Consider the following 27,049-nt stretch of genomic DNA (forward strand, 5'->3'; position numbering starts at 1 on the left):
CGTGGGAGGTGGCTGTGACTGGGCCTGACATCTATCATGAGCAGGTCACTTTGGAATTTAAAAGGTTTTCTGCTTCAGAATTCTCCCCAGTTTGTTACTTCTCATCCTTTCCTCTGCTCCATCATGATTTCAGCCCAGCATTAATGGGCCAGGTGACCCCTTCCAACTCTATTTCTACAGCCTAACATTTTGTTTTGCCACTCCGGCTCATGCTCGAAACACCAGGAGATTCCAGGCCATCTCTTAGGCAAAGGGCTGTCTATCTTCCAAGGTCAAGGCAAGAACTGATATGTTTAGCTTCTTAGGGTCACATCATTGCTAAATTACATCTTTCCTTTTCACCTGACCTCTGTTATCTCAGGAGCATCCATATGCACAAGATGATTAGGAAGATAACCCTCAGCCTGGGAAGACACGTGTCCTCCATGGCATGTGGGGCCACCCAGGTGAGAAGACTTCTGCATGGTGAGTAGTGCAGAGTTCCTATGGTATCCTTGGTGCTTCCACTCTTCTAAAACATATTTCCATCTTTAGGCATGGTTGCAGGGCTCGGTTTGTTCACAGTAATGTTCAAGTGGAATAACAGTAACCATGCGACAGCAAAAATGGTGGCAGAGGATCCTTCAGTGATGGTGATGAGGATTGTTATTCATATTAACCGTAGAGATGTTTTGCACTCATTTCACTTACATAAAACACAGCTCTAGTTTTCCTGAAGTTATTTGTAAATTGACCCCAAAGAACAGCTGAAGAGGGGGATAAATTTGTTGTGATGACGACAATTTGCTTTTTATAAAACAGCTCAGTAGTTACTGCAAATACCCACACAAATAACTCACTCTTCTGTGTTTATCCCCAGGTGGTTATGTCAGGATTCATCCCTCTGTACAGGAAGCTCTGGTGGAGGGGAGACCCGTTGTAGCCTTGGAAAGCACCATCATTACACATGGCATGGCCTATCCTCTGAATTTGAGGTGGTGGATGTTGATGTTCCTCATTCAGTGAAGTTGTAAGAATGAAGCACATAACTTACTGGATTGGTATCAGTATTCTTGGTCAAGCCAAAGCTGTTGCAAGAGCAAATGGAAATATCAGGTTGTTAGGCATGCAGGCTGTGAGCTCAAGTGTAAAACAATTGTATTTGGAATTTTAAGGACAAATATGGAGAGCCTAGTGATCTCTTTATCCAACACCTTAAATTTCTGGCTTCCTTTAAAATAGAGCAGCAGATCATGTCACCACTTGCTCTAAAAGAAAGCTATCAGCCTTTTCAGCTGCATAGTTTGTACAGACATTGAAAATACTCTGCAATTTCTTTTCCTGTATCTTTTGTAATGCAAAAAGGATTGAAACACAATAAAGAAATCTGTTCCTTAGCCCACTCAGAGCAGCTACTGTGAGAGCTCCTGGTTCCTTCTCACTGTCTTCTGTACTCTGCATGGAACCCCCCACCTCTTTATTTATCAGTTTTCAGTAGACTCGTGTTTCATTGAGTTACAGTGCCAGAAATCATTGCACTCTCCCCTCCATCCTTGCTTCCAGAAAGCACAGAAAGGTTTTGGTATTGATTTTCCATCTTGCTTTTTACCTGGCCATTATTCTGCCTGACACTCTCTCTTAAAATGAAGCTCTAAAAACTCGATTTTTGGGTAGAGGTAGTTTCAGTAGTTAAAGATTGCCAAGCATATGTACAGATAACTCAGAAAGGGAGAAGAAGCTGCTCCTAAAAAAGATACTGTATGAATGATCAAGTACAAAATCTGCTAAACTTAGGCTTAGTCTGCAGCCCAGGAGTACCCTAAGGCAGCAGATTTTTGGCACTGTTGTTACTCTGTATCTCACTGACTGTATTATGAAAAATATATCATGGTCATTTGAGCAGGAGTTGAACTACCTGGGGTTTCTGTGAAGGTCTATTATGTCAGAGAAATAACAGGTAAAAGATAAACAAAAGTCCTATTTTGAGAAGATCTGTATTTTCAGTAGTATATTGTACAACCAGATTTGCTTGTAAATCAAGTGCTTTTTCTCAAAAATGAAGCACAAAGCTTGGGCATTGCCATCCTTGAAAATGAGAGCTCTTCACTTCTTCAAGGTCAAGGGCAAACATTTCTGCCATGAGGCAGAAACAAGAAGAACAGGATGTAGCTGAAACCACAAGAACTGTAGAACTGTGAATGATGCCCATCAAACATGACAGTTTTCTTGCCTGATTGTTTCCATCCATAATTTTGTGATTATTGTCTTGTTTGTCATATTTCAGCATGGCCAGAGAGGTGGAAGAAATTGTAAGAACAAATGGAGCAGTGCCAGCCACTGTAGGTATTTTAAGGGGCCAGATCCACGTGGGACTCACAGACGAGGAACTGGAGTTCTTGGCAAGCAGTAAAAATGCAGTTAAAGTGTCTCGCAGAGATTTTCCTTTCGTCCTCAGCCAGGTATGGTGTGCAAACTTTCTAGTGTGGTCTTTCCTAGTAAAGTATAGCTGCTTTTCTAGCAACAGTATAGCGCTCTCCAGCTTGATGCCAGGTAGCTTTTAAACCTCTCAAAAATATCATGGAAAGTGGAATCCTATGGTGAGCACAAAAGTGGCCCTAACTAGACTCAAGATACAGCAGGGTAAGGGAATGACATACATTAAAAAGGGCTCCTGAAAAGTCATTCTGGTTGTGCTGGCAAGCCATGGGAATTTGGCTAAAAATAATCTTACTGGCATGATAGGACATTCTCTCATTGCATATAAACTATGTGACACTTAGGCTATCCCAGGCTTAAAGTGGCAGCTAAAGGTGCCACTAGCTGCCTGTGGAACACTCTGTACAGCAAAGGCCGCTGCTGTCAGGGCAAGAACAGCTTCTGTGGCAGGGATGACAGATGATTCACAGAATCACAGAATATTCTGAGTTGGAAAGGACCCACAAGGATTATAAAGTCCAGCTCCTAAGTGAATTCTTCTGCCTTTTGGCTAAAAGAGTGTTTGTGTTAGAATTTCACTGCAGAGCTGCTCACAGACCACAGCTGTAGCTGCTCCCCCATGTCACCCTGGGTGCTGACCATGACTGGTTGTTCCCCAACAGGGCTTGTCTGGTGGCACTACCGTGTCTGGAACAATGATCGTGGCACACAAAGCAGGAATCCCTGTGTTTGTCACTGGTGGCATAGGAGGTGTCCATCGGCATGGGGAGAACAGTAAGAACAACAATTCATTCTACTTTTCACTGTGTTGCTACAGTTTCATTCAATTCCTTCTTTTTCATTTTTTTCAGCCTGTCCTACAGTAATTGTCTGTTCAGAAGAATAAAGTTAACATTTTTCTTGATCCTAATAGGCTTGCTTTCTCCCTGATGTCCCCTTTCCAGAAGCTTCCAAATATTCCTCTTGAGCCCTGCACAGTTGTCAAGAGGGTGGAAGTTTCTCTTTATCCTTTGCTCACGCAGGGTTATGTTGATATTGTTTGGTGCAACAGGAGCTGACTGCACCTCTGCCTCTTTGTAGTGTCTGGATAACCTGATACTGGCTGCCAAGCACAGTGTTGTTATCAGCTCTCTCAGCTGAGGAGAGGAAGAGCCTTGCCACAAAAGAGTGTGCTCTGTGTTAGAGGTGTGTTCTCCTCTCTGGGAGATGGCCTGGTCTTGGCTGTACAGTTTGTGGCTTTTAGGTGCTTCCTCTCTTCTCAGCCATATATATTTCCAGCACAGCCCAAGTGCAGTGCCCTGTTGTGTGCCATCCCTTTCAGATGTGATATAAATTCCAGACCAGGGAGTTTCCTGAGGTTCTCCTGTGGTACTTTCTTTTTTTTTTTGCAAGCACTGTCAGTTCCAAACTCAAAATCTGCTTCAATGATATTGCATCTCCTTGAACCTCACCCTTGCCATACACCTTTTTCTTTCTTTTCTACCAAATTTTGCATGCTCTTTATCAATGTGATCGAAGAGCCAAGAGATAGAGTACAAGGCTGCACCTCTGCCCTTAGCCATGTGACTTCTTTTTGTCAATACCTCTTTCAATCTCAACACCTAAAAGTCATTATCTAAACCTTTAATATTTGCTTGTGGATTGCAGCAGTTTTAAAGTCAGGCAGTGGCATCCTGGGCCTATGTGACTTTTTAGGAGGTCAGAGCTCACCAGCTTGGAGTACAGCACAATCACCAACTCAGTGCTGCTTGTCCCTTGGCAGCTCTGGATGTGAGTGCTGACTTGACAGAGCTAGGACGAACACCGGTGGCTGTTGTATCTGCAGGAGCCAAGTCTATCCTTGATATTGGCAGGACACTGGAATATCTGGTAGGTAGCATGGGCTGTGGTGTCAAAGCAGATGTGCACTCTGTGCACAGAGTGCACAGTGGCATTAGGATGGGTCCTAAGCCAAAGATTTTCAGAAATTGCTACTGAGAAGATGTGAAGCCATATTTACAGTTCTGTAGTCCTAGGGCTGTACAAGCACTTGGCTGCTCCCTAACATAAATCCATCCATGTCCAAGGGACTGTTTCAGCAGCTACTCCAACTGAGGTCAAAGGTAGTGCTATCCATGTCCTTTTTCTTTGGTATTAGATTTGCTTTTCCAGGATGATGCTCCCAGAAACTGATGGATCAGGAAAGCTAGATCCTTCAAACACTAAAATAAAATCAGAATTAAAAAGGGACTCAGATGTTTTTCAGCAGTCACCTTTTAAGGTTTGGCATGTTGGAAACCACCAGGGCCAGCACTTTAGATGACAGTCAACATTGATATTTCTCAATAGCAAGCAGAACTCATTTATATCCTGTCAGTTCATTACATGTCTTCAGGTCCCAGGGTGTTGTCTTGGACTCAGGATGGTGCCAATGACAGCTGCATGGCTTTGGATCAGCTCCAAGCACACACAAAGGATGCACATGCCTCCTCTGTCTCAGTGAGCCAGATCTGATCTAGCTACTTACCATGTCTGGCTCTTGGAGAGAGGATAGTGTAGAATGGGATGTACAAAAATAACCATGACCTCTTTCTTTCTGGGTAGAAGAAAAATGTCCCATTCTTTAGTTTCCTTCCACTGATCACCTGCTTGTCTCACCTCCACTGCTGCAGGAGACTCAGGGTGTGTGTGTGGCTGCCTTTGGAGAATCAAGGGAGTTCCCAGCCTTCTTCTCCCGCCAGAGTGGCTTCCAAGCACCATACCATGTCCGGGATGAAGAGGAGGCAGCTAAACTCATTGGTGTGTTTCAGATGGCAAAGGTCATGTAAGGCCCTGAAAAGGAGGGACACAAGAATTACCCTGGATGAGGCACTTTCTCTAAGTCTGCAGAAAAATTTGCCCTGAAAAACTGTGCCATTCCCACCTCCCCATTTAAAAGCACATTCAAAAGTGCTTTGAAAATACAGCAGCAGAGAAGTCCAGTCTTTATAGCAAGTGAAACTGCAAGCCAGCTGCAGCCAGCTTGGCATGCTCATTCATGTTTTATTCCACCTGGTGAAGTGGAATGTAATAATATGTGAATAATATGTGAATAATAAAAGTGAAGCAGCATGTAATAATATGTGGACAGAAAAAGCATCTGGGCCTTTAGGAGGGGAATCAGTTTAAAAAAAAAAAAAGCCTTTGCCCCTTTTACTGTGCAGACAGACTCAAAAGAAATAGGCGGAGGTGAATTGGTTGAGTAGCTGGAAAAGATCCTGATCTTGGGTCAGCTAAGAACTGGAGCTTGAGCTCTGAGGCTTCCTACATCTTGTGCCCACTCTCCTCTGTCCATTTTCTTTATCACCTGATTTCTCCCTCCAAGGAGTGCCACTAACAATATTGCCATCCTCTTGCAGACAGCGCTCTGGGGCTGGGCCTGAGCAGCGGGGTGCTGATAGCAGTGCCCTGTCCCCAGGAGCGAGCTGTCCAGGGCCAGGCCATTGAAGAGGCCATCCAGCAAGCTCTCAGCCAAGCCAGGTGAGAGGCAACCTCAGCCTTTGCCTTTGCTCAGCCCATGGGCTTGGGGGAGTAAACATTCAGGGACACTGCTAGGTTAAGCACAGCTTAACCTTGGGCACGAGTGAGCCCAGAACTTATTTTCAACTGTATCTTTATCTAGCCCAAAGCTTGTTTACAGGACTTGTTATGGTATGTGGTTATAGAGATAAAGTATCTGCTGGCAACAGTGCTTCTCCTCTGATGCCATTTCAGCTCGTCTGTGGGCATTTTCTTTATACTTGCAGGTCCAAAGGAATCACAGGCAAAGAAGTGACCCCCTTTTTGTTACAGAAGCTCACAGAATTAACTGATGGGAAATCGTTGGACTCTAGTATCCTCTTACTAAATGGGGGGAAAAAAGAAAGTCCTCCAGTGTATTTTCTATCTCTTCTGATAATGCCTGGAAGCAAACACTGTCACTTTATTGACGGTCTTGCAAGGAGCAAACACTTCAGTGCCTCCAAACAGATGAGAGTTTAGCACCTCTATCCTGATTTTTCAGGCACATCCTTACTGCCTTCATCCCCTTTTACATTAAAAACTGGAGGGCAGCACAGATGGCAGCTAGTCCAGAGCCCAAGGAAATCCCTCACATCTGACCCTGGAGCTTGCCTGCTCTGTGATGGAATCTCTGGATGCTGTTGTCTGTGCTGGGGTTGCACATTGGAAGGTCCCTGGGCTTCCCAGAGCACTGTGCTGTACATTATCCACACTGTGCTGCCTTATCCAACCTTCCTTGGGGGTACAGAGAAAGAGAGACTTGGAGGACAAACACCTCTGGGTGAGCAGGAATCCTACTGCACAGCCAAGAGAAAGCAGAGGTCCTGGCTGGGATGCCAGTGTAGGATCTGGGAGAGCAAGATTCACATCCAGGCTCTGCTGCCAGCCCTCTAGGAGACCTGACCAATCAGGGCAGAATGGCAAAGGCATTTTTGGATGTAAGACCTATATGCAGCCACAAAGTAGGGCTTTCAGAGACTCTGATACTCTGCTCCCAGTGCAATTTGCTAAAAAAAAAAAAAATGCTTATAGTGACTTGGCAAAATCTCAGTAGGTATCTCTTTCTCAAAAAGCTGACCAAGATCCTCTAAGGTTTTTAGGCTCTCTGCTGTAATTTAAGTACTTCAGCTTCTCTTTTCTCTGTGAAGTCTTTGCTTCTATTCCCCACCTATCAAAGTCAGGCTTCCTCTATACTTGTCTTCAAAGGATTATGGTATGGGGGATCAAACCTATCAAGTCCCAGCGTGTCTTTCCTGCTTTCTCCCTCTAAGCAGTTCCTACATAAGCTTCTAACAGGTCAGACTCGCTGCTATTTTTTATTTTCCTCAAAGAAATGCTCAACAGACCTTGCACTGATCCAGAACAATGCCAGAGTGGGCAGCTGCATTGCAGTGGCCCTCAGCAAACTACAGAAAGCCAGAAGGAAGAGGATACAGCCTGGGCAAAAGGACATAACTGCACCCCAACCAGTGAGTCCTCTGCTGGCCTCCACATGATGTCTCTCTGCTGACAGCACAAGATAAATTTATATCTGTTCCCAAAAGTGAAAGATGACTCAGCCAGGGACCAATCATTCTCCTTCACTCTGTCAGCATTCTCCCTTTAGCTTCCCTTGTTATTCTTGAAAGAGAAGTGTCTTCTCCTCCTCCCCTTATCCACATTTACAAGAAATGGACACTGACAATGGCCTAATCTCATTAAGTCTTAGACCATCAGGGCCATTAAAACTTTAATCACCTTTTCACCTTTTACTGAGCCCTTATGTACAGATCGCTACAGCTCTTAGTACCAGGGAACTTGTGACTACAGGAATAGACCTGGAAGAGGGTGGGGAGAGATATTTTGAGCTGCTGAGCCATAAATATATCTTTTTGCTGGCCTCCTGCTCATGACTGACAAAATCACAAGAGTTACAGCACATCTCAAACAAGATCTACTATAACCCTAATATTCTATTCACTCTCTAGGATTTTGTCTATGCCATGTAACTTGCAGGAAATCTTTTTAGGTGGTTTTTAGAGACATGAAAGGTTTTCTAAAACCCATTTGCATTAAGATTTGTCAACATAAAAGAGGGCAGTGACTACAGAGGCAATAACCCAGCATTTGATGAGAAAAAACATCTGTATGTCCCCAAAGAATCTGGAAACTTCCTGTTTGTGGAGCTAAACTGCTTATTCTGGCTTTGTAGAGCAATAAAAGAAGTGATCTGTAAAGTGTCAATGGGTATGGCAATTTCTCCTGGGAGCTTGCAAGAAATTACTGCATTTTCCTGCCCACTTTTTCCCATTTTCTTTGCTTTTTTACACACCAGTGCTTGAATGTTTCTGAGGCCTGGTGTATCACACAGAGAAACCATCAGCATCCCTGTGTGTTCACTGCAACATCCCACCTGCCATGCTGGGGCTGGCTGTCGGCAGGCATAATTCAGCAAACAACAAAGAGAAGAGGGTTTGATTCTTTCTGATTGGGACAGTACAAACCTGCATCTAACTATTCAAAAAAAGCACTGGTCCTTACACTGTAAATGAGAGAGCTTTCAAGAGGGTGGGAAAAGTGACTAGGCAAAGCAAAGAAGATTTGGAAACTTTTTCCTGAAGTCCTTCCAACCACTTTTTACCTCTTTCTTCCCTCTTGAAGGTGGTGATTGGCGGTATCAACGTTGACTTTATAGCCAAGGCACAGAACCCTGAGATCCTGGTACTGTATCTGTAGCAGTTTTCTCAGCACCAATATATTTCCAGCTGATTTTACAGGAGTGCCAAGCCAAAAGGGTTGGGGGGAAGGTGCTAGCCCTGGATGATAACCACTTGTGTGCATGCACACACTTGGGAGTGCTGCATGCTTGGTGTGTTGTTTAGATGGATAATGGAGTGATAAATACTGACCTGCTCTGTCCCCAAGGTGAAAATCACCATCACCACTCAAGAGAGGGACAAAGCAATGCATCACTCATACAACCTCCACAGAGCAGGGAAACCACCAGGTAACCCAACCCTGTCTGAGACTGTCTTAACTATGGGAAGTAGCACGAATAGGAGCAAGAGCCTCTGTGCAGAGTACTCATAAAGGATTTGAGTCTCATACGAGCACACAAAAACCAACAAAAAAAGGAAAAAAAACCCCAAAGGTGGCTTTAAAAATTAGAACATTTTAAATGCTACCAGACTCCCTTTGTCTCAGTTTGGGTTGAACAAGAAGCAAACAAGAAGCTAAAGGGGACCAAACCTGGGAGTCCCCCATGCAAATGACAGCTATTTGCATGGCCTGTGCAATTTTTGTCAAGCTGTACAAAATACTGCAGATTGAGGGGGTGAAGCTTGCTCAAAACTTCTTTGGTGTCTCAAATTACTCTGTGATGATAGCCAAGGCAGGAAGCTTCTGCCATCAGATGGAACAGCCTGTGAAGACCTCTCAGTCAGATAGGGGAAATGTGCTGGGGAAGCTGTCTGTAAGGAATTTGGCTATTTAATGATGCAGGGGCCAAACAATGTTACAATGGTCAAGGGTGAAATATGCTGTGGCATCAGTTATGAAAGCTTGCAGAAGCAAGAGTTCAGCTGTGATGTAACCAATACCATACACAGCCTACACTCAGCCATCAGGACAAGGAGCTGAGCTGTGTCCAAGGAAAGATAGACATTCCTTGGCATGTCAGACATGAGTGCAGATTTATGGACCACCTCTATCATGGTGAGGGGGCCAAGGACCAGTGTAGGTCCTGCTGGGAACAGCTGACAAGGGAAAAAGGGGGCTTTTAATGTTGCATAAAAAAGTGAGGCCTTAGCCACCCTTCTGCCTTCAGCGAGCCCCAGAGCTCATGGTCCACTGTGGCTGCCAAGCCTCAGGAGGATTTGGGAACTGCCAGCCAAAAAGCTCCAGCTGACAGCTGCTGTGGTTAGGTACAGAGGAAAAGCTCCTCTCAGTATCACTGTTTTGGCTTTTTAAAGACAGATTTTTTTCAAAGGGCTCCACACCCAGCAGATCCCACCTTTATGCCTGCTGGATTTGTTGCCGAACACTGGGTACCACTCCCTCCTTGTGCTGTCTCAGCAGGAAAGCAGCTGTAATCTGACCTGATTGTAATTCCCACATGGCTTTCAAGGCTACCCAGAAGTTGAATGCTTAATATGTAACTGACCTGCTGAGAAGGATGAACAATTTAGCTCAGAGAAAGTTGCTTCAAAAACCATTACGGTTATCATTCTCTCAGGATACCAAGAAGCTGAGCAGAGTCTCATTTTCATATTAAGAATTCAAACCTCTTAGGACATGGAAGAAGGTTCCAGAGACTTCCTCAATTCTCTGATACTTTGCCAGAAAGCATCAGCCCAGCCTCATTTCAGATCATTTTTAGCAAGCCCATTTCCACCTAAATTCTTTAATCTGGGCCAGCCCCAGCCAAACCCAAGAAGAGATATTTGGATACCACTCAGAGTTACAATTGAGTTGGCAAGGTGTGATGAGAGCCACTCATTTATTTTTCTTTAAGATCCAGCTGCTGGTTTCTCTCTCACTGTACTCACCTGCTACTTTAAAGAGAGATTTAGCATCTTCATTTTTTTAGGCCCTGTGGGATTCCACAACAGGAGAGGTCACCCACAGCTCGACCCCTGAGCAGGAGACTGCATCTGCTCTTAGGGCAAGACTTGGCATAAAAAAGACACCCAGAAGCTCGGCCTCTGGGATATATGGGGAACTAAGAGAGAGGATCAGCATGCCAGGCAGCAAAAGGAGCTAATGAGTATTTTCTCCATTCCTGCAGGCATCTGTTTTAAACCACAGATAATGGAACTACGTAAACCACTTATTGCTGATGGCAGCTAGCACCTTCTTTAAAGACTAAAATAGGGACCAATGTTCAAAGCCAGGTTGTTTGACTTGCCTAAAAAAGCACCCTTGCTTTGTATTTTGGGGTGCTGAGGTTTGGGGATTTTTCCCCTTAGCTGCCTGTATTACAGAGAGTGAGCTTCAGAATTAAAATAGCCAAACTCACTTTGCTTTTGAAATCTGCAACTCTCAACAGGATACAGTTGCAGATGGAAATATCCTCGCTTCCAACAGTACCAGTGGCAATTCCCAGGGAGCACAAGCAAAGGCAAGGGAGGGGCATTTGGCGAGGAGTGACATTTGCATTTGATGAGGAGTGACAAGCAGGGCAAAGATGAACAAAGGCCATCAGTTGGTTGCTTATACAGAGGCAGTTCTACTCAGGTGGCCTGAACAGTTTAGGGCTTGGAGAACTGCCAGAGAGAAGAGCAAAGGTATCAAAAATTAGCACCAGATTTTACAGCACTGGGGAGAGTCAGAGCTAAAAAAAAGAGTCTGAAGGTCAGATGAGAGAAATAGAAGATCATATTTAGATGGGAGAGCAGCCTCTCACAGGGCTGGATGCAGGAGAAAGCATTGTGTGCCAAGAGCAGATGAGCTGCTTCACACAGGGGAAGAAGAATCCTTGGGGAGTTTCAGAATGAATTTTGAGAATGCCCAAGCACAGGGATTGTTGGGAGCAGAATATTCCTTACAGTGAGATGGCAGGACATGTTCTTGGTTAGAGTAGATAGTGGTGTTTACAAGCAAGGAAAATGTTATGTGCAGGGGTGTTCCTGTGCACCTGGGTTGGTCTAGAGCAGAGGGACTGGGCCAGGAGCTTCTGCTTACAGGCATTAGGACTGCCAGAGGAAGCTGTCTTCAGAGATGGAAAATAGTTTTCAGGATTTTATGAAACAAGAGCTCTAAAACCATTTGAGAGTCAGATGAAGCCCAAATTGATCTGAATACTAACTGATGTCATTTTTCTGGCAGAAGAATTAGAATGAGATGGGTGAGAGACTGCCTGTGTTCTGACAATTTGTCTGTGTCAGAAAGGCAGATGAACAGAGGAGTGGAAGGCAGAGGCAAGAGAAAAGAATTTGGTAGCTGCACATGTGGGAAAGAAGGGTATTCTTAATGAGGGAGATGTTTGGGAAGCAATGGGTCAGTGAAAAACTCTTCAGTCTCTGAAACAGATCCTTCCATGAATAAAGTACAGAGGCAGTACAGGCAAAGATAACAAATCTCATTTTACAGTTAAAGAGGGGAAATAAATAAATAAATAACTCACTCAAACTGCTTAAGGTGGGAGCTAAGTGGCCTTGAAGGCAGAGCCTCAGCAACTTTGGAGTCACAGGTTGTTGTGGGCAGGTGAATTCAGAAGGCTACTCATACTCTTTGAAACACTCATTAGCCATTCTAGGAGGTCTTAGCAAGTAAGACCAAACTAGCAATTCATGGGGAGATCAAGTGGGTCTCCCCTCCTTGAAAGCAGGCCTTTGTCATCAAACAGAAGTCCATAGATGGCTCTAGAAATTTGTATTGCCCTCAGTTTGTGAGCTGGATGCCCTGTGCTCCCTCTGATTGCTGACCTATGTTTCAGCAATATCAACTTCAGATGATAATGGAGACTTAGCAACTATGCCAAGCAGTTTTGCCAATGAGCTGTTCTTTCTTCCAGGGCGGTGGGCAAACAAATCCTGGAAGAGTGAGACGAACCTTTGGCGGTGTTGGAAGGAACTTGGCAGGTGCCTGGTGCTTGGGTTTGCCTGCTGGTGCATACCAGCTGTGATGTGTCCTTTGGTACTCCTTCCACAGGAGGAGAGGGTGAATGTTGACAAGATTTGGGACACATTAGGCAATATACTAGTGGGCAGACTGCCTGGAAAAGGCAGAACCCTTTCCAAGAAATAAGAGTGGAGGGAGTTGAGATCAAGAAAAGGAAGGTCCACAAATATGAAGTTAACTAGCACATGGTGCAGTAACCCTGAATCAAAGTAAATAAGCATCACTATCTCCAATGACTGCTGGGCAGCCTCAGATTTAATTCATGCTAGGATATAGACACAATAGAAGTATGCTTAGAGCAAGATGAAAGGAATAATCACAGTTACAAACTGATGTTTCACAGTTCCACATCCCATGGAGAAAAGGAACTGGGGTACAGGAGTAATATATGGTTTTTTTGAGCTAAGTCTTATAAGCTCTTGGAGATTTATATTACATTTAAGATAGCTTTGCTACTTTAGAAAGCATGAAATTATCAGGATGGCATTTGTGGTAGTGTTAGAAACATAAAAGTTTTAATAAAAGGCAAAATAACAAAACTTTTTACAAAGAAAAACTGAGTTAGGTGCAGAGATTTTTGCTCTTGGTAAAGCACTCTACAAAAGCAATTAGTTTCTTTGTTCTCTTTTTTTTCTAGTAAATTGCTGAGGCGAGACTTTTTAGCTTTTGTTTAATTTGCTATCTTTAAGTTTGAAGTAAAATTTTTTAGGTTCTATGAGGTGTTTTTTTTACTTAATTGATAAAAAAAACTTTTAAGCTTTTTTCTTCTTTAAAAAACCAAAAAATAGTTTTGTCACTCTATCAACAAAAGCCACATTCTTATACAGGAGTTACTGCAGAAGAAGAAAGGCTACAGTCCTATCCATGGGAAAGGAGCACACAGTACCTCTGGCTCCACCACAAGCAGCAGCAGAGCAGTATTCTTGTATTGAAGTTAACAGGGACAGATTACAAAAAGATTTTAGGACTATTCCAGCTTTTAGACATTTCCAATCTCCTAACACATATCTACTGTCACTTCAGATCACTAATGAAGAAGCTTGAGCGGAAAAAATCCTCCAAAATACCCACGCCACCCACGGAGGTACAATGCGTGGTAACTTGAAAGGAGAAGAGGAAGGGTTTCCCATTAATACATTCAGATTCACTGGTTTTAGTAAGATATCATGGTGGGAACAGCAGTGTGGGAGGGCCAGCACCAGAAAACACTGTGCTCAGAAGCAGTGTGGGAAAACCCACATGCCTGTGATGGTAAAGGACATGATGCCAGAAAAGAACATAATTTGCTTCCCCCTCTTTTCCTCCACTCCCAGATGTTCCAAATGATCCTAAATTTCAGGGTGCTGGTTCAGCTCTCTGTAGGACACCTCACTCAGCCCTAAGCAGTCATTTACTGCAGCTACAGCTCAATTTAATCTTGAACATCCTTCTAGGCAAGGACTAATGAGCATTAAGTTTTTCAGGAGAGGGCTTTCCTAGAGACACCCATGCTGCACCAGCTGTCAGTGTGCTCACAGTACTCTGGTGGATTTGTTAACAGCTTTTGTTTCCATTTGCTTTTTAGACTGTTTAAGCCGTCTTGGACAAGCTCCTCTCCTTTTATCAGCTGTGGGGAAGGATGAGCATTTGGAGTCTGTCCTGCACTACTGCCACCACATGGTATGTGTCACAGAAGTAGCACCTCAGAAACTTGGAAGAGATGACAATACACAGAGGGAAAATTCTTTCCAACCCTGGCAGACATGAGAGCCACCTTCCATCAGGCTAAGAGTGGGAATAATTCAATGCTTCTTTAGCTACAGACAATTAGAAGGCAAGGAACCACCTCCAAAACACAGGCTGGGTGTGTTTTGGAGACTGAGCCATGGGCTCTGAATTCAGCTCCAGAAAGTGGTGCTTGGAGGAGGCAGAGGTAAATCAGGAGCAACAACTTACAATTCTAGAGAAGGCTAATCATAGCAAGAAATATGCAAACATTGAACCCGAGGACACACAAAGCATTGCCAAAACCAGCCTGGTTTAGTTAAAGCGCAAGACAGAGAAAAATGTGACACTGGAATTGCAGGTTGGACACCTCCCCAGCTCAGAGGACAGGATCCTCTACAGAGCTGCATTCACCACTTACCTGTGCATAAGGGAATGCTTGACTTCAGCAGCAGCTTGTCCACAGGTCAGGGAGCTAGAGCAGCAGGAGCTCCCCAGGACAGCAAGGCAGAATATCACCACCCCAGCAGGCGGCTCTCACCTAGGCCATCAGGCAACTTCATGGAGAAAAGGCAGGACTAAGGGCAAGGCAGGTTGTGAGTGCAGTCCCCAGGTGAGGCTGGTCAGGGTCACTGACTATTATTAGTGCCCTCATGGTCCTGGGGTCCAAACAGAGCCCATGGGGCCTTGATTCTGGCTGCTTGAGCAACTTGGCAAATGAAGAAATGAGAATATGAACTCTATTTTGGGTTATAAAGGCTTCACCGTGTCTCTAATCTCTTCTCTACACAGCAAGAAAGCAGTGTCCCAAGGGAAAGTGGACTTGCTGGCCAGCCACCAAGCAATCCTTGCCTGTAATAAAATACATTCCCACCAGTGCTGGAGAGGAACCTTTTCCTAAAATCTCCAGCTTCCCTGTCAGCTCCCGAGATAGATACATTTCTCCATCCACATGTTCTTTCCAAGATATGCCCTGCATTCCCTAAGCAGATCATTGCCAGGAGCCACCAAGGAAGGACACCCCTCAGCTCTCTGCCCCACTGCTGCAGGAATGGCTCCAGGGTGTGCTCAGAACCAGGCTGGGCAGTCAGTGAGGCAGCCAACACAAGTCACTGCTGTCTGCAGAGTGCCACCAAGAGATGCCATCCCACACAAGCTGTGAGAATGGGTGACGAGGAGGCAGGGCTGTAGACCACTCTTCTCTTACAGGAGACACAGCCTGTGGAACTGCACAAGAGACCTGCCACTCATTTACTAAAGGATTGCTTTAACCTGCAGCATTTGTTGCATTGCAAATATTAACAAATAGCCAGGGGCCAGCATTGCCTAGACTGAGATACCCCTGGCAGGCTGCTTATCCCAAGGGAGAGCAGTAAGCTGGGCTGGAGACCAGGTGGGCACAGAAAGAGTGAGCTGAGTGTGGCAGGGAAGAGGAATGTGCTCAGTGTGTACCTGTCCTGCCTGTTTCAGGACATGAGCGCGTCCTTCAGCTGGAGGGGAAGAGCACAGCCACCTACTGTGCCGTGATCAGCAGTGCTGGGGAGCTCAGCCTTGGCTTGGGAGACATGGACATCCACCACCAGATAACAGAGCAATATGTATGCATTCCCTCAGAGTTATGAGTTTTCTTATGAGAAAGAGTGTGGGCATGTGCCAAAAGGCCACTGGTGATGTTTGTACCGGGAGGGAATGGGTGTGCAGAGGGCATGGGACATGCTGAGGTTAACCCTGGTCACTGGCCACTGGCATGGCAGCATAACAAGCCACCAGAGCCCTCTATTACTGCTGATCCAGATGGAGTTTCTATCTGTTTCTGGTTTATAAATATCAACACTACCATCATCCATGATATGTAGGCCAGAATCCTCTTCATTAACTTGTCCAAGATAGCTTATAATTTTGCATCTTAAAGTCAGCAAGAAATCAACCTGATTATAAACCTAACCCTAACCCATATTCCTTCCTTTAGAGAAAAGCAGAAAAAAAAGTGGACAGAACACTGGTTAAAGCAAATTTTTCTGTTCCATCCCCTCCCTACCATCCCTGTTGTTTCTACATGCTGAGTTGTATCAACAGAAACTGTTGCTCAGCAGATCCAAACATTCAAAAACATCGGGGAAGCATAATGGCAGCAGTGATTAAAGAGTGATTCAGTGAAAGCCCCATCCCTGCACCCTCCTTCTTTTATTGACAGAACAAAAGCTTGTGCTTCATGACTGACAGCAACATGGAAGTTAAGTGCAATTTACTCACCAGTGGCATCTCCATGAGGTGGAGCTTTCCTAGGGAAAAATCTGGTTATTACTCCCACTTCCATCCTCACCCTGCCTTCCCAAAGCCTTGGCACAGAAAACCATTACATGGGGGATTAATTCTCCTGAGCTTTACAAAACAGCTGTGATCAGTGGAAATTCTGAAGCAGTCTTGTGCTGCAAAGTGCATTTTGGCAGCCCCTCTTCCCCCCAGGGCTGGCAGAGACACGGGGGGATGCTGATCGAGTGCCCATAGCACTGACCTGGCATCCCAGCAAGTGGTTTTGCAACCTCAGAGAGCCAAAGGAGAGACCAGCAGCTCCCTACTCCACTGCTCCACTGAACCCCATCCCTGTGGGATTCAGTGGGACCCAGGAGTCAAACACTCTGCTGAACAGCCTGTCTTAGGAGACACTGTGCAGAGAGGACATCCAAATGGCACTCACAGCAAGCAAAGGTGCGGTCAAGCTAGGCATGGCCCAGGGAATCCTACAGTGGCATTAAACAGCAGCATTCCATTTCCCTGTAGTGCTCCAGCCAGGACCAGCAATTATCTTCCCCTGCTGGAGGGGCTCTCCAGTTGAGTCCAGCCCTTAATGACCAGGAACAGGGAAAGGAGAAGGGGAGGAGATGAGGCAAATGGAAAAATCATTTTTCCTTAGGGAATCACTCTTTTAGGTTCATGCCTGCACCTAAAGGCTGGAATACAAGTCAAAATCCTACATGAAGTCTGACTAGCAATGGTTTTGTCCCTCTGCAATGACTCAGGCTGTCTTTCCCATGTGTCCTGGATTTTAACTAGGTGTCCCAGTTCAAGGAGAGCCTGTGTCAGGCCCCACTTGTTTGCATTGATGGAAATGTGCCTCTCTCTACCATTCAGTATGTCTGCCAACTAGCCCGAGAGCACCAGCTAGCAGGTAAGGAGAACTTGCCCTCACAGCATGTGTGCCAAGGCAGTCCAGGCACATCCCTGCTGTTTGCTGGAGATAACCACTTACTGTCTGCCATGCCAGGTTATTCAGCACCTCTCTCTGTACTCTGCCACTCTGCTTCAGATGTGAAAAACATTTTGGATTTCTCTGCAGTTTTCCTCTCTGCAGCTGAACCACATTTCCTGAGGCATAGTTGGTAAAGCCCTTGAGCACTGCCAGAAGGCCAGGGAATGCTGCTCTCTGAGCTTTTAATCTCAGTGCGAGTGGCAATTTGAGCACTTCTGCCAGTTTGAGCAGCAATATAGTTTGCTTCTCAGAAAAAGCACTAAAGCATCTTTTGAGAGGAATTCTCTTCCATTCCCATAAGTTCCCCCCTCCACTGGTATGCTGGGGACCTTTCACAAAGCTTCCTAAACCTTTGGAGTTACGCCTTCCTTTTTAAAAGCAAAGCCCAAAGAAGGACACAGTGATCTAAAAACCTGGCAGAGGCTCCAAAACCAGCTAATTGGAGGAACAAAATTGGGGTGTGGTCATATCATCCAGAGCCAGAAGCATTGCTGGAAACTGAGAAGGAAACCTTGGGAGACCTTGTCCCAAGTTTGGGGGAGTGTCTCATAATTTGAAGGTGTAACTCTAGTTGTGAAGATTATGCTAAGTGTTCTCCACTGCATCCTGCTCTGACACAGAGATGAACCACTAATTTATTAATTAACTAACCAATTGCATTGTTGTTTTGAAGTGTGCTATGAGCCAACAGATGAGAACAAAGCCTCTAAGCCATTCCTCTCAGACAGCTGGAAAGCACTCACATACATTTCCCCCAACCTGCAAGAGCTGAGAGCAATAAATCGGACCCTCGGGAACCCTCTGCCTGCAGGTATTGAATACTCAGAAGGGTCAGTCAGACTTTTAGATAACCTAGATCCTGGAGAAGAGCATTTTCTGCTTCAGCCTCTAATACAGGCAGATTGGGTTATAGCATAGTGGGCACTCATGAGTGCTCGTGGTATCTTGCATCTTACTGCCATCTCTGTCTGGGCTGTATGGACTGATGACCCATCAGAGATCACAGTAGGCCTGGGAGGGCTCCTTGCCCAAAACCAGAGGTCCCATTTGCCTCACTTCATCACCTAAACAGGAGTAATATCTGGTTTGTCAACGTGTCCCTGAAGCATGATGCTCAGAGGGCACCTGTCCCAGCAATACTACCCTTTGCAGAAGAGACACACCCCACCAAATGCAGATGGAAATCCAACAGAATTGAAATAAGGAAGTCATGCTTCAAGACAGCTTTTTGATCTCTTCAGACACATGCTTAGTGCCTCGAGAATAGGGTTCCTCAGTATAGAAGTACAGTGTGGAAGTCTAACTCTGGAGAATTCCATGTTTCCCATAATATAAGGAAAAAAAATGTTAACAACCACATTTCAGAAGTGCCCATAAATAGTAGTAGAAGTGCCTATAAATAGTAGTAGATGGGCTCATAAATAGGCTGTCAGCCCACAGACAGGCTGATTGAGGACCTTTACAGTTTGAGCACGTTTTTCCCTCCCCTCTCTCTGAAGAGCTGCCATCCAGGTTGGAGGATGTTGTCCAGGCTGCAGTGGCCCTGGCCTGCCCTTTGCTGGCCCACCTGCACTGCGTGGTGGTGACCCTCGGTGCTCACGGCGTCCTCCTGTGCAGCAGGAGCCTGGGAGGGAGCATCTCCCTTTATCCAGGAGCTCACAAACAGGTAAGGGCATGGAAAACTAACTCTGAGCTCTCAGTTGCTTCCTTTTTGGACCATATGGCACGGTTGCTATTTCTGGTGTCATGGCAGCAGTCCTGGGAAACATGGCATCACTGCTGGAAAATGTATGAGTTTGGGGGGGTGGAATACACAGCTCTGAAAGCAAATCAAGTTGTCTGTCTGTGTACTGCTGGCTCCTAGCAGCAGTGTTTAGAGTCAGCTAGAATTAAATGTGCTATGTGAATATTCATGAGTGCGAGCTTCATTTGCAGGAAGCTTCATTTTAATGATCAAAGTGTGAAAAAAGATTATTGCCTTTTTTCCAGCCTTTTCTTTTTTTGCCATCCCTGCGGATCTGGCATCAGGCACATCAGGCCTCACCAGCTTGGGCAATTCCCACTAACTTCCCTTCCCTCCCCCACAGGATCCTGCTGCCAGGCTCTGTGCTGCCCACTACCCCGCCATCCCCATCAGCAGGGAGGAGATAGTCAACGTCTCAGGAGCTGGTGACAGGTATATCCTCGCTGCTTTGTCCTCTCCAGTTGCATGTGAAAGGGCCATAATTGGATTCGTTTGAAATTCTACTGGAAAAAAAATTCATTTGAAATTCTACTGGAAAAACCACTGCTGCTTGAGGAAGAGACACTAAGGATGAGACCAGGGCTGGTTACAGTGATTCCTTGCAAAGCTTGCTAAAATTGTCCCCTGAAGCATCTTGAAAGCTAGGCTTGCCATTATTAGTTTTGCTTTTCTTCAAGATCCAAGCCTTTCCTGGCAATCTAAGAATTCTGAATTACTCTGGGCTGAGCTGCTGAAAGCAAAGTAAACCACCTTACATCAAAGCTGTCTTACTAACTGCCTTGCTTCCACACTTCTCCAATGGAAGTGGAACTGCCACTCAAGAGCTAAAATGGCCTTGTAAAAGCATTTTATCAGGTTCTGCATTTGCCTCTGGCAATTTTGAAGCTCTTGCTTCAAAAGAGTCTGCTGTATAATTCGCCTGGCTGTTCACACAATGCCATACATAGAAGTGGGAAATGACAGCTATTATTCCAGCCCCAGTGATCAACTCTCAGTCTGTCAGAGTAATATTTTATTATGCTCCTTGTTAACTTGACAAACTATATGTAGCAGTCAGGTTGTTTTTTTTCTTCTTGCTTCATGTGTTGCAATAGTTGATCCTGTCCTTTCATTGCCTTGGGCTAGACCAAGAGTCTGTATGCGATAGATATTTCCTTTTCCCTTTCTACTCTTACCTAGAAATTACTCAACATAGCAACACTTTTTTTTCTGGTCAGTGTCCAGAATGAAAAGGTTTTTGTGTTTTTTTTTAAACATAGAGAGTCCTCAATATTTTTCTTAAAATCAATCAATAACTTCTTTCCAAGCTGGTGAGCCCAATTAACACCAGGATGTGCAGTTTGTGTCCCAGATCACCTCTGAGGTGAGCTGACTCAACTGCAAGCTGATCTTCTTTGGAGAAGACCAAATGGTTGTTTGGAGCAATAGGTGTCATAACAGTAGAGGAATGGGGGCTGGAGGAACATCGTAGGGTCAGCTTGACCTAAGGAAAGCTCAGCTTTGCTCATTACCTTGGGCAGGTGTCCCCAGCCAGCCCCTCCAGGGACACAGCCTCCCCTCTGCACCATCTGCTTGAAACACAAGTACTCCTTACTGCAGGACAAGGTGTTTTCTAGAGGCTAATGTAATGAAACGTCCTTCTTAGGGTTCCTTTTCTGTTTTAAAATTCAAGGGAAGACCAAAGGTGAGATAAAATGCACCACTCCCAACCACCTCCACTGAGTTACACTAGGGAACCTGGAAGCTTGTTTTTCCTTCCAAACCTATCTGAAAGCTTGAGGCCCCATTAGTGCTCCCATTCCTGAAGTAATATTGATCTGGAAATTCCTCTCCACAGAGCCCCCAAGGCCATGTGGGGGAATTTTCAAAGCCTCCTTGTTCATTCAGGGTTTTACTTCCTAATAACCCCAACTGCTCCCCTGAACTCTGGAAATCCCTGCTCTACAGACCAAGAGTGCCAAAACAGACTGGAAATGCCAGGACACTGCAATGCCATACAAGCCATCTCCACAGCATATAAACTGGTTATGTGTCCCAAGCCCAGCCTGGTGGCACTTTCCAAGGACTATTGTAGAAGCACAGAATGGTTTGGTTTGGAAGGGACCTTTAGTGGTCATCTAGCTTATACCGTTCTGCAATGAGCAGGGACAGCTGCAGTTGATCAGGTTGCCCAGAGCCCCATCCAACCAGGAATGGGGCATCCACCACCTCTCTGTTCATGTTTCACCATTCTCATTGTAAAGAATTTTTTCCTAATATCTAAAATGTAACACTTTCTCAGCTTAGACCCCCATGAACCTTCACACTTTAGAAGCACTGGTCAGGGGATAATGCAACCCAGAAACAGTGACCCAGGGCACTTCATGCCTCCCCTCCACCCTATGGCTCCTCTACAGCTCCAGAGCTCTACCTATGAGCTGAGCATGTGTGCAGTGTCTGTTTGCTCCTTGCCCCCAGCTGCCATGACAACCTAACACCACATGCCCACACATGGCATTGCTAGGGGATGCTCCCCCAAATATTTACTCTCAGCTCCTGGAGCTGTTGAGAGAGTGAACACTTTGTGAAATCATAATCTTCTGTGCCTTTGTTATAGATAAGAAGATGTTGATGTAATTAGGTGGAGTGCAAAATAAGGGCTCTTTTTACCTTGCCCATAGATTTACTTATTAATCCTCCCTGCCATCACATTTTCCTGTCCTTGCTTCTTCCTCTAAAATGTGATTGCCTTGTCAGTTCTCTTTCCCTTCTCTGTCCTCTCCTAGCTTCTGAACATTTTTGCAGTAGTTGCTGTGAACAGAGTAGTTGCTCCCAATCTATCCCAAACACTGCACTTACATCACCTTTACTGGGAAATCTCAAATGAAAAACCATAGCAAATGTTTCCCAAAAATCTGACTTTCCAATGTAATTTCAGCTTTGGATTTCTTTTTCCAGCTGTGCCTCTTGTCCCTCTCACATAGATACAGAAACTTTGTCTCTCACCCCATCCAACCCTTTGGGGAGAGGAGGCATCAATATAATGAGGACATAATGAGGCACTAACAAAGAGCAGATAAGTGACAAAATAACTAGAGAGCAGGGGAAAATTAGATTCTTCCTTTCTTAGGCTCTTTTCTTTTCTCCTGCCTCACTTGGAAAACTGAGGAGAAGAGAAGATGTGGTACAAGAGGAAGTACCTCAACTTCTCAGATGAGAAGAGCAAAAAAAGCAAATAAATGACACTATTTGGTACTCTAAAATAGATAGAGAAAAAGCAAAACCCATTCACTGTAACCTCAGCGTTCCTGTGTGACACATTCTGCTGCTGTAAGTGCTGGTTGGGATCCAAATGAAAGCTCTCACAAATGAACACATTCCTGGGTTCAAAGCTTTTCTCCCCTTGTTCAAAACCATCTTTCTTTCCCTCCACAGCTTAATGGCAGGAATCCTTGCAGGGGTGCTTGCTAAACATGACACTGGCACATGTGTGCGAATGGGTCTGCTGGCTGCCAGCTTGTCTCTCCGTTCCTATGAGCCCATTTCCCCAGAAATCAGCACTTCCAGTGTCAGCCAGGAGCAAGTCAAGAGCAGGAGCTGGCCAGAGGCAAAGGTATGGAAGATGGACTAGAACACCGTGCCTTTCTCATCTATCACCTCATTGCACTTGCAGCAATGCTATTTTCAGGAACTGGACTGTGTTTTAAGCCTTGAGAACATTTATCTGCTTTGGTCCTGAGTAAACCCTCAAGAAAGGAGGCCCCTACCCAGGGAACTTCTGTGGAATGAAAAGCTGATTTCTGGTCTTCCAGACCTCCTGGTTTTCTGACCTCCAGGCCTTCTAGATTTTCTCTTGAGGGAATTTTCTCTTCCTCCACCTTGTGTCACTGTTGTCCATTATCACGGTAGCTCCTCTGTCATTGACTCCTGGATCTTCAGGACCATGTCTCTTCAGCTGGGCCCAGCAGCAACATCTGCTCTTGCTGCTTATTCTTTCCTATCCAAGAGGTCCCATGAATCACAACCTGTGTCAGGGTGCAGCTGGCAGGAACATGACACTGTAGGATAACTTCATCCATCTTCCCAAGCCAGCCAGCACACACCATTGGACTTATTCTAAAGTCCAGTGCCCCTGGAGAAAGTAGGCAAGACAAAGTAAAGAAGAGTGACCAGGGACCAGCTGGTGGCTGGTCAGATGACAGCCCCTTGTTCCACATGCCTTCCTCCTTCTTTAGTCCTGAGTATCAAGTCAGAAGCAAAAGAGATCAATGGGAGCCAAGGCATCTCCCGTGGAAGCCATGAGGAAAAGTCACGTTCTCTCTCTAAGCCTGAAATGTGCACAGGATGCAACTGCAGGTGCCAAGAGATCGGTGAACACTGAAACTCATTAAAACTGATTTCCAGTAGAGTTGGGTCTCAGAGCTGGCTGGTTCCTAAACCTGACTGATAGTAACCTGGAGTACAGACCCACCCTCCGTTTCATCCACAGACCATGGTCAGACCCCTTGGCTGAGGAGCAGCTCCCTGGTGTCTGACACAGCACTGAGGTCAACCAAAGCTTGATCAGGGCAGCTCTAACAGCACTCTCCTGGGTGGGCTCTGCTGTTTAACCAGTGAGCTCTCACTGGCATGGATGGAGGCATTAACTGGGTACATTTCCTCCACCTGAGGCTACTTCCCCCAGTCTCATAGCAACTCCTTCCCACTGAGCCCACCACCTTTCCATCAGACACACAAACATTTACCATCAGCTCTCCTTTACTAAAACCTTGTTTGCAACTGTGGTTCAGCTGAAGGATTCTGGGCTAAGATGCCACGCACCCATGTGTGTACCCCAAGCAGGGACAGGCTGGCTGTGGCAGAAGGGTGCTGGGATATTTGGGAACACAAGGGAGGGGGATTGGGGCCCACGTAAGCAGCTGGATTTGCTGGCAAGCTGGGAGGTGGGACACAGCAGGGGCGGGGGAAAAGGGCTGTGCCCCCAAGGTATGTCCCTGCACTATAAAAATTACTTTGGCTGGATCCAGAGTCAGGGGGAAAAAGCAGCTTCCACCTCTGCTACTGACTCCAACAGCCTTGTCCAGGCAGAAGGACCCTGAGCGAAGGCAGGACCTGAGGATGAATGTCCAGGCACTGGCAGTCACCACGCTCCTCCTGGTGCTGCTCTGCTCAGTCCCAGCACTGTCTGGGGTACTGGGGAGCCAGGCCAGCAATCTGCAGAGTCAGAGAGTGGCTGGCTTCCCTGAAGAAGCCCCTTGGCCTCCTGGAGATGGAGGGGACAAGCTGCCTGGGCAGGGCTCAGAGAGGACCCACCCTCTGGCCAGTGCATGGAAAGTGATGAGAGAGGCACACCGCAGCTCCAGGTCCCTCAGCAAGGCCACGGCCAAGGCTCTCCTGGGCAGTGGGGAGAGGGTTGCCCCTGGCAAGGCCTGGAGGCTGCCACTGCAGCCCTCCCGCAGCAGGATGGCCAGGCTGAGCCACCACCTGAAGGACTACGGCAGGTTCAACAGCGACACGGTAAGCACAGCACCCCTGGGAGAGGGTTTGTGCTGGGGGGTTGCTGGATGGGTGGGGTACCAGTCAGGATCAGACAGGACAGCAGGAGCAGGACATGCTGAGCATGCCATGATCCTGCAAACACCAAGTAGAAAAGGTGTTTTTAAGGCCATTCCTCTGAAGATGCATGTAAAGGTGCCAGTCACAACATGGCCTCTCAACACAGCGTGGGTCTGGGTGCTGAGAAGGGAGTGGGGCAGGGCCACCCCCAGATCCCCAGCTGGTACCTGGCAAGGCTTAGAGCAGAGCTGATGGCTCTGAGCAGCTCAGGAGGAGAGTGCAGGTCTGGCTGCAGTTGTCCCCATGTGCTGCCCTCAGAGCTGCAGGGACAGTCCTGCTCCAGCCCCAGCCCCTAGAGGGTTCAGGAACAGTAGGGGAACACTCCCCACAGTGTTCACTCCTCCTTTGTTAGCAGTGCTAACAAAGCTCTCCCACCTCTGCAGTGGGGGCACCATGCCCTGATGCCCTGCTGGGGACAGCTCTTCTCAGCACTGCCCTGAGGGAGGCACAGCCTTTCTCTGCCCATGGGAAATCTGCTCCACAGGCTCAGCACAGCATCCCACAAATAACCAACTTCTCCTTTAGCAAACCCAAACCACACTTTGGTGGCACACAAGTAGTCCTTGCCTTAACCACAAAGTGCCAGGTGACACCGTGCCAGATGCCACTCAGCTGGGGCGGGTGCCACCACAGCAAAAGAGCAGAGGCACTGGAGGGGTGTGTTGTGGCTATGGTGGCCAGCTGAGAGTGCTTCCAGCTAAAACCAGTAATGAACTGCCCCTGGAAGCACTTCCTTGGGCCCCAGCTTCTCCAGCTCCTTGCAGTGAAGCTGCTGCTCTAGACCCTGATGAGCTGCTCCTGCTGCTACTGCAGAGTGATGATGCAGCTGTGACTGGGCTGGTCCTGGCTGCCACGGACATTGCAGCCACCTCTTCCTTCTCCCTGCAGCACTCCTGCCACAGCATCCAGTCCCGGCCCTGCCGGAAGCCCTCTGACTGCAGCGGCTGCCTGGGGCTCTACACCTGCAAGCTGCCTGCTGCCACCTGCGACCTGAAATCTGTCTCCAGGCAGAGAGGTGAGTTCTAGGTCTCCTGGCAACTGGCAGCAGGGATCCCCACGTGCAGCAAAGTGCAAACACACCCCCTTGGCTGCAACAACACTCCAAGCCCAAGTCTGACTGCTCCGTGCAGGGCTGGGTCTGGTCTCTCGACTGCCCAGGGCTGTCTGTCCTGCCAGCAGTAGCTACAGAATTAACAACTGCATGGTGGATGGGACATTCCCAAAGGTTTCAGGGAGGGCTGAGTTGCAGGACACCAACAGCCCGTGCTGGAAAAACAAGGAGGGGTACAGAGCCTGGGACTTAGCCAGTAGCTTGGGAGTCAACAAATGCAGTCCCCCACATCACCAACCCTGCAGAGCTGCTCACATTGGTGTGTGAAAGCTGTTTAATTAGGCAGGAGCTGTCAGGGAGCAGAGATCACAGCTTTTAATGTTTAACCAGTGTTCTGATTCTCAAGCACGCTTTGGTAAATCCATACTGCCCCTAGATCAGCCTCTTGCCCCAGCACGTTTGCCTACACCCATGTACACATGCTCATGGAGCAGAAACTCACCCAAGGCTACTAAACACAGAGACCCAGCTCTGGTGCAGGAAACCCCTGGCAGGTGGAATAGGCAAGTTTAATGTTTGTGTACAGTACAGTGTGTGTGTGTAGCATATAGGGCATCCCCAGTGTATGTGCTCTGTTCATAGTCTCTGCTCACCTGCTGCTGGCAGCCTCCACAGGAGGACACACAGACCCATGGTCATACCCAGCACAGATGGTCTTATGGCTTTTCCTTACAGGTGGCTTCCTCCAAAGCATACAGACCCCTTAGATGGAGAGTCAAGTTCATCTCGGAGCAGCACAGCTCAAACTAAAGCTGAAGAGGTTGTCCCACAGCTGGAAATCAACACTTCCTGTCCAAGTTTTATTTTAAATCCTTAATGACACAGTTGTAAATGTTTCTTTCATTGTACTTCTCGTGCTGCTGCTTTTTAACACCCCCTTTGGGTTTTGTACACTATGTAGGCTTGATTCCCACTTTCCTGAGAGCAGCCAATAAAGGCACTGAGTGGTCATGGAGCCCTGTGCTGGCAGAGCCCCCTTGGAGCTGCCCAGTGAGACAAACAGGGCAATTTCACAGCCCTTTTTAATTTGAGCCATTCGAATATTGCAGTAAAAGCTGCCAGCATCTCAGCACGCTCACACACCAGTTCAAGCTGAGCTAAGTGTTGGGCA

General features: G+C 46.5%; 1 protein-coding gene across 6 annotated transcripts in view; it reads left to right on the forward strand.

Moving 5' to 3' along the window:
* The window catches only part of LOC103819610 (uncharacterized), a 28,875-nt gene extending 5,256 nt beyond the window's left edge, over nt 1-23,619 (forward strand). For 2 of the 6 annotated variants that reach the window (XM_050987883.1, XM_050987874.1), the window contains exons 2-18: nt 362-465; nt 860-1,009; nt 2,264-2,438; nt 3,078-3,189; nt 4,178-4,284; nt 5,067-5,193; nt 5,793-5,913; nt 6,180-6,265; nt 7,279-7,403; nt 8,575-8,634; nt 12,428-12,494; nt 14,099-14,193; nt 17,293-17,407; nt 18,162-18,299; nt 18,988-19,154; nt 19,576-19,664; nt 22,647-23,619. In XM_050987883.1, coding sequence (XP_050843840.1) covers nt 431-465; nt 860-1,009; nt 2,264-2,438; nt 3,078-3,189; nt 4,178-4,284; nt 5,067-5,193; nt 5,793-5,913; nt 6,180-6,265; nt 7,279-7,403; nt 8,575-8,634; nt 12,428-12,494; nt 14,099-14,193; nt 17,293-17,407; nt 18,162-18,299; nt 18,988-19,154; nt 19,576-19,664; nt 22,647-22,842 — 1,965 coding nt within the window. In that variant the 5' untranslated portion in view covers nt 362-430 and the 3' untranslated portion in view covers nt 22,843-23,619. The remainder of the gene's footprint in view (nt 1-361; nt 466-859; nt 1,010-2,263; nt 2,439-3,077; nt 3,190-4,177; nt 4,285-5,066; nt 5,194-5,792; nt 5,914-6,179; nt 6,266-7,278; nt 7,404-8,574; nt 8,635-12,427; nt 12,495-14,098; nt 14,194-17,292; nt 17,408-18,161; nt 18,300-18,987; nt 19,155-19,575; nt 19,665-22,646) is intronic. The other 4 variants (XM_030237792.2, XM_050987867.1, XM_050987888.1 and 1 more) reach the window with 2 other exon arrangements.
* The last annotated feature ends 3,430 nt before the right edge of the window (nt 23,620-27,049 follow it).

Source organism: Serinus canaria, chromosome 1A (assembly GCF_022539315.1).
Source record: "Serinus canaria isolate serCan28SL12 chromosome 1A, serCan2020, whole genome shotgun sequence".
NCBI lineage: Eukaryota > Metazoa > Chordata > Aves > Passeriformes > Fringillidae > Serinus > Serinus canaria.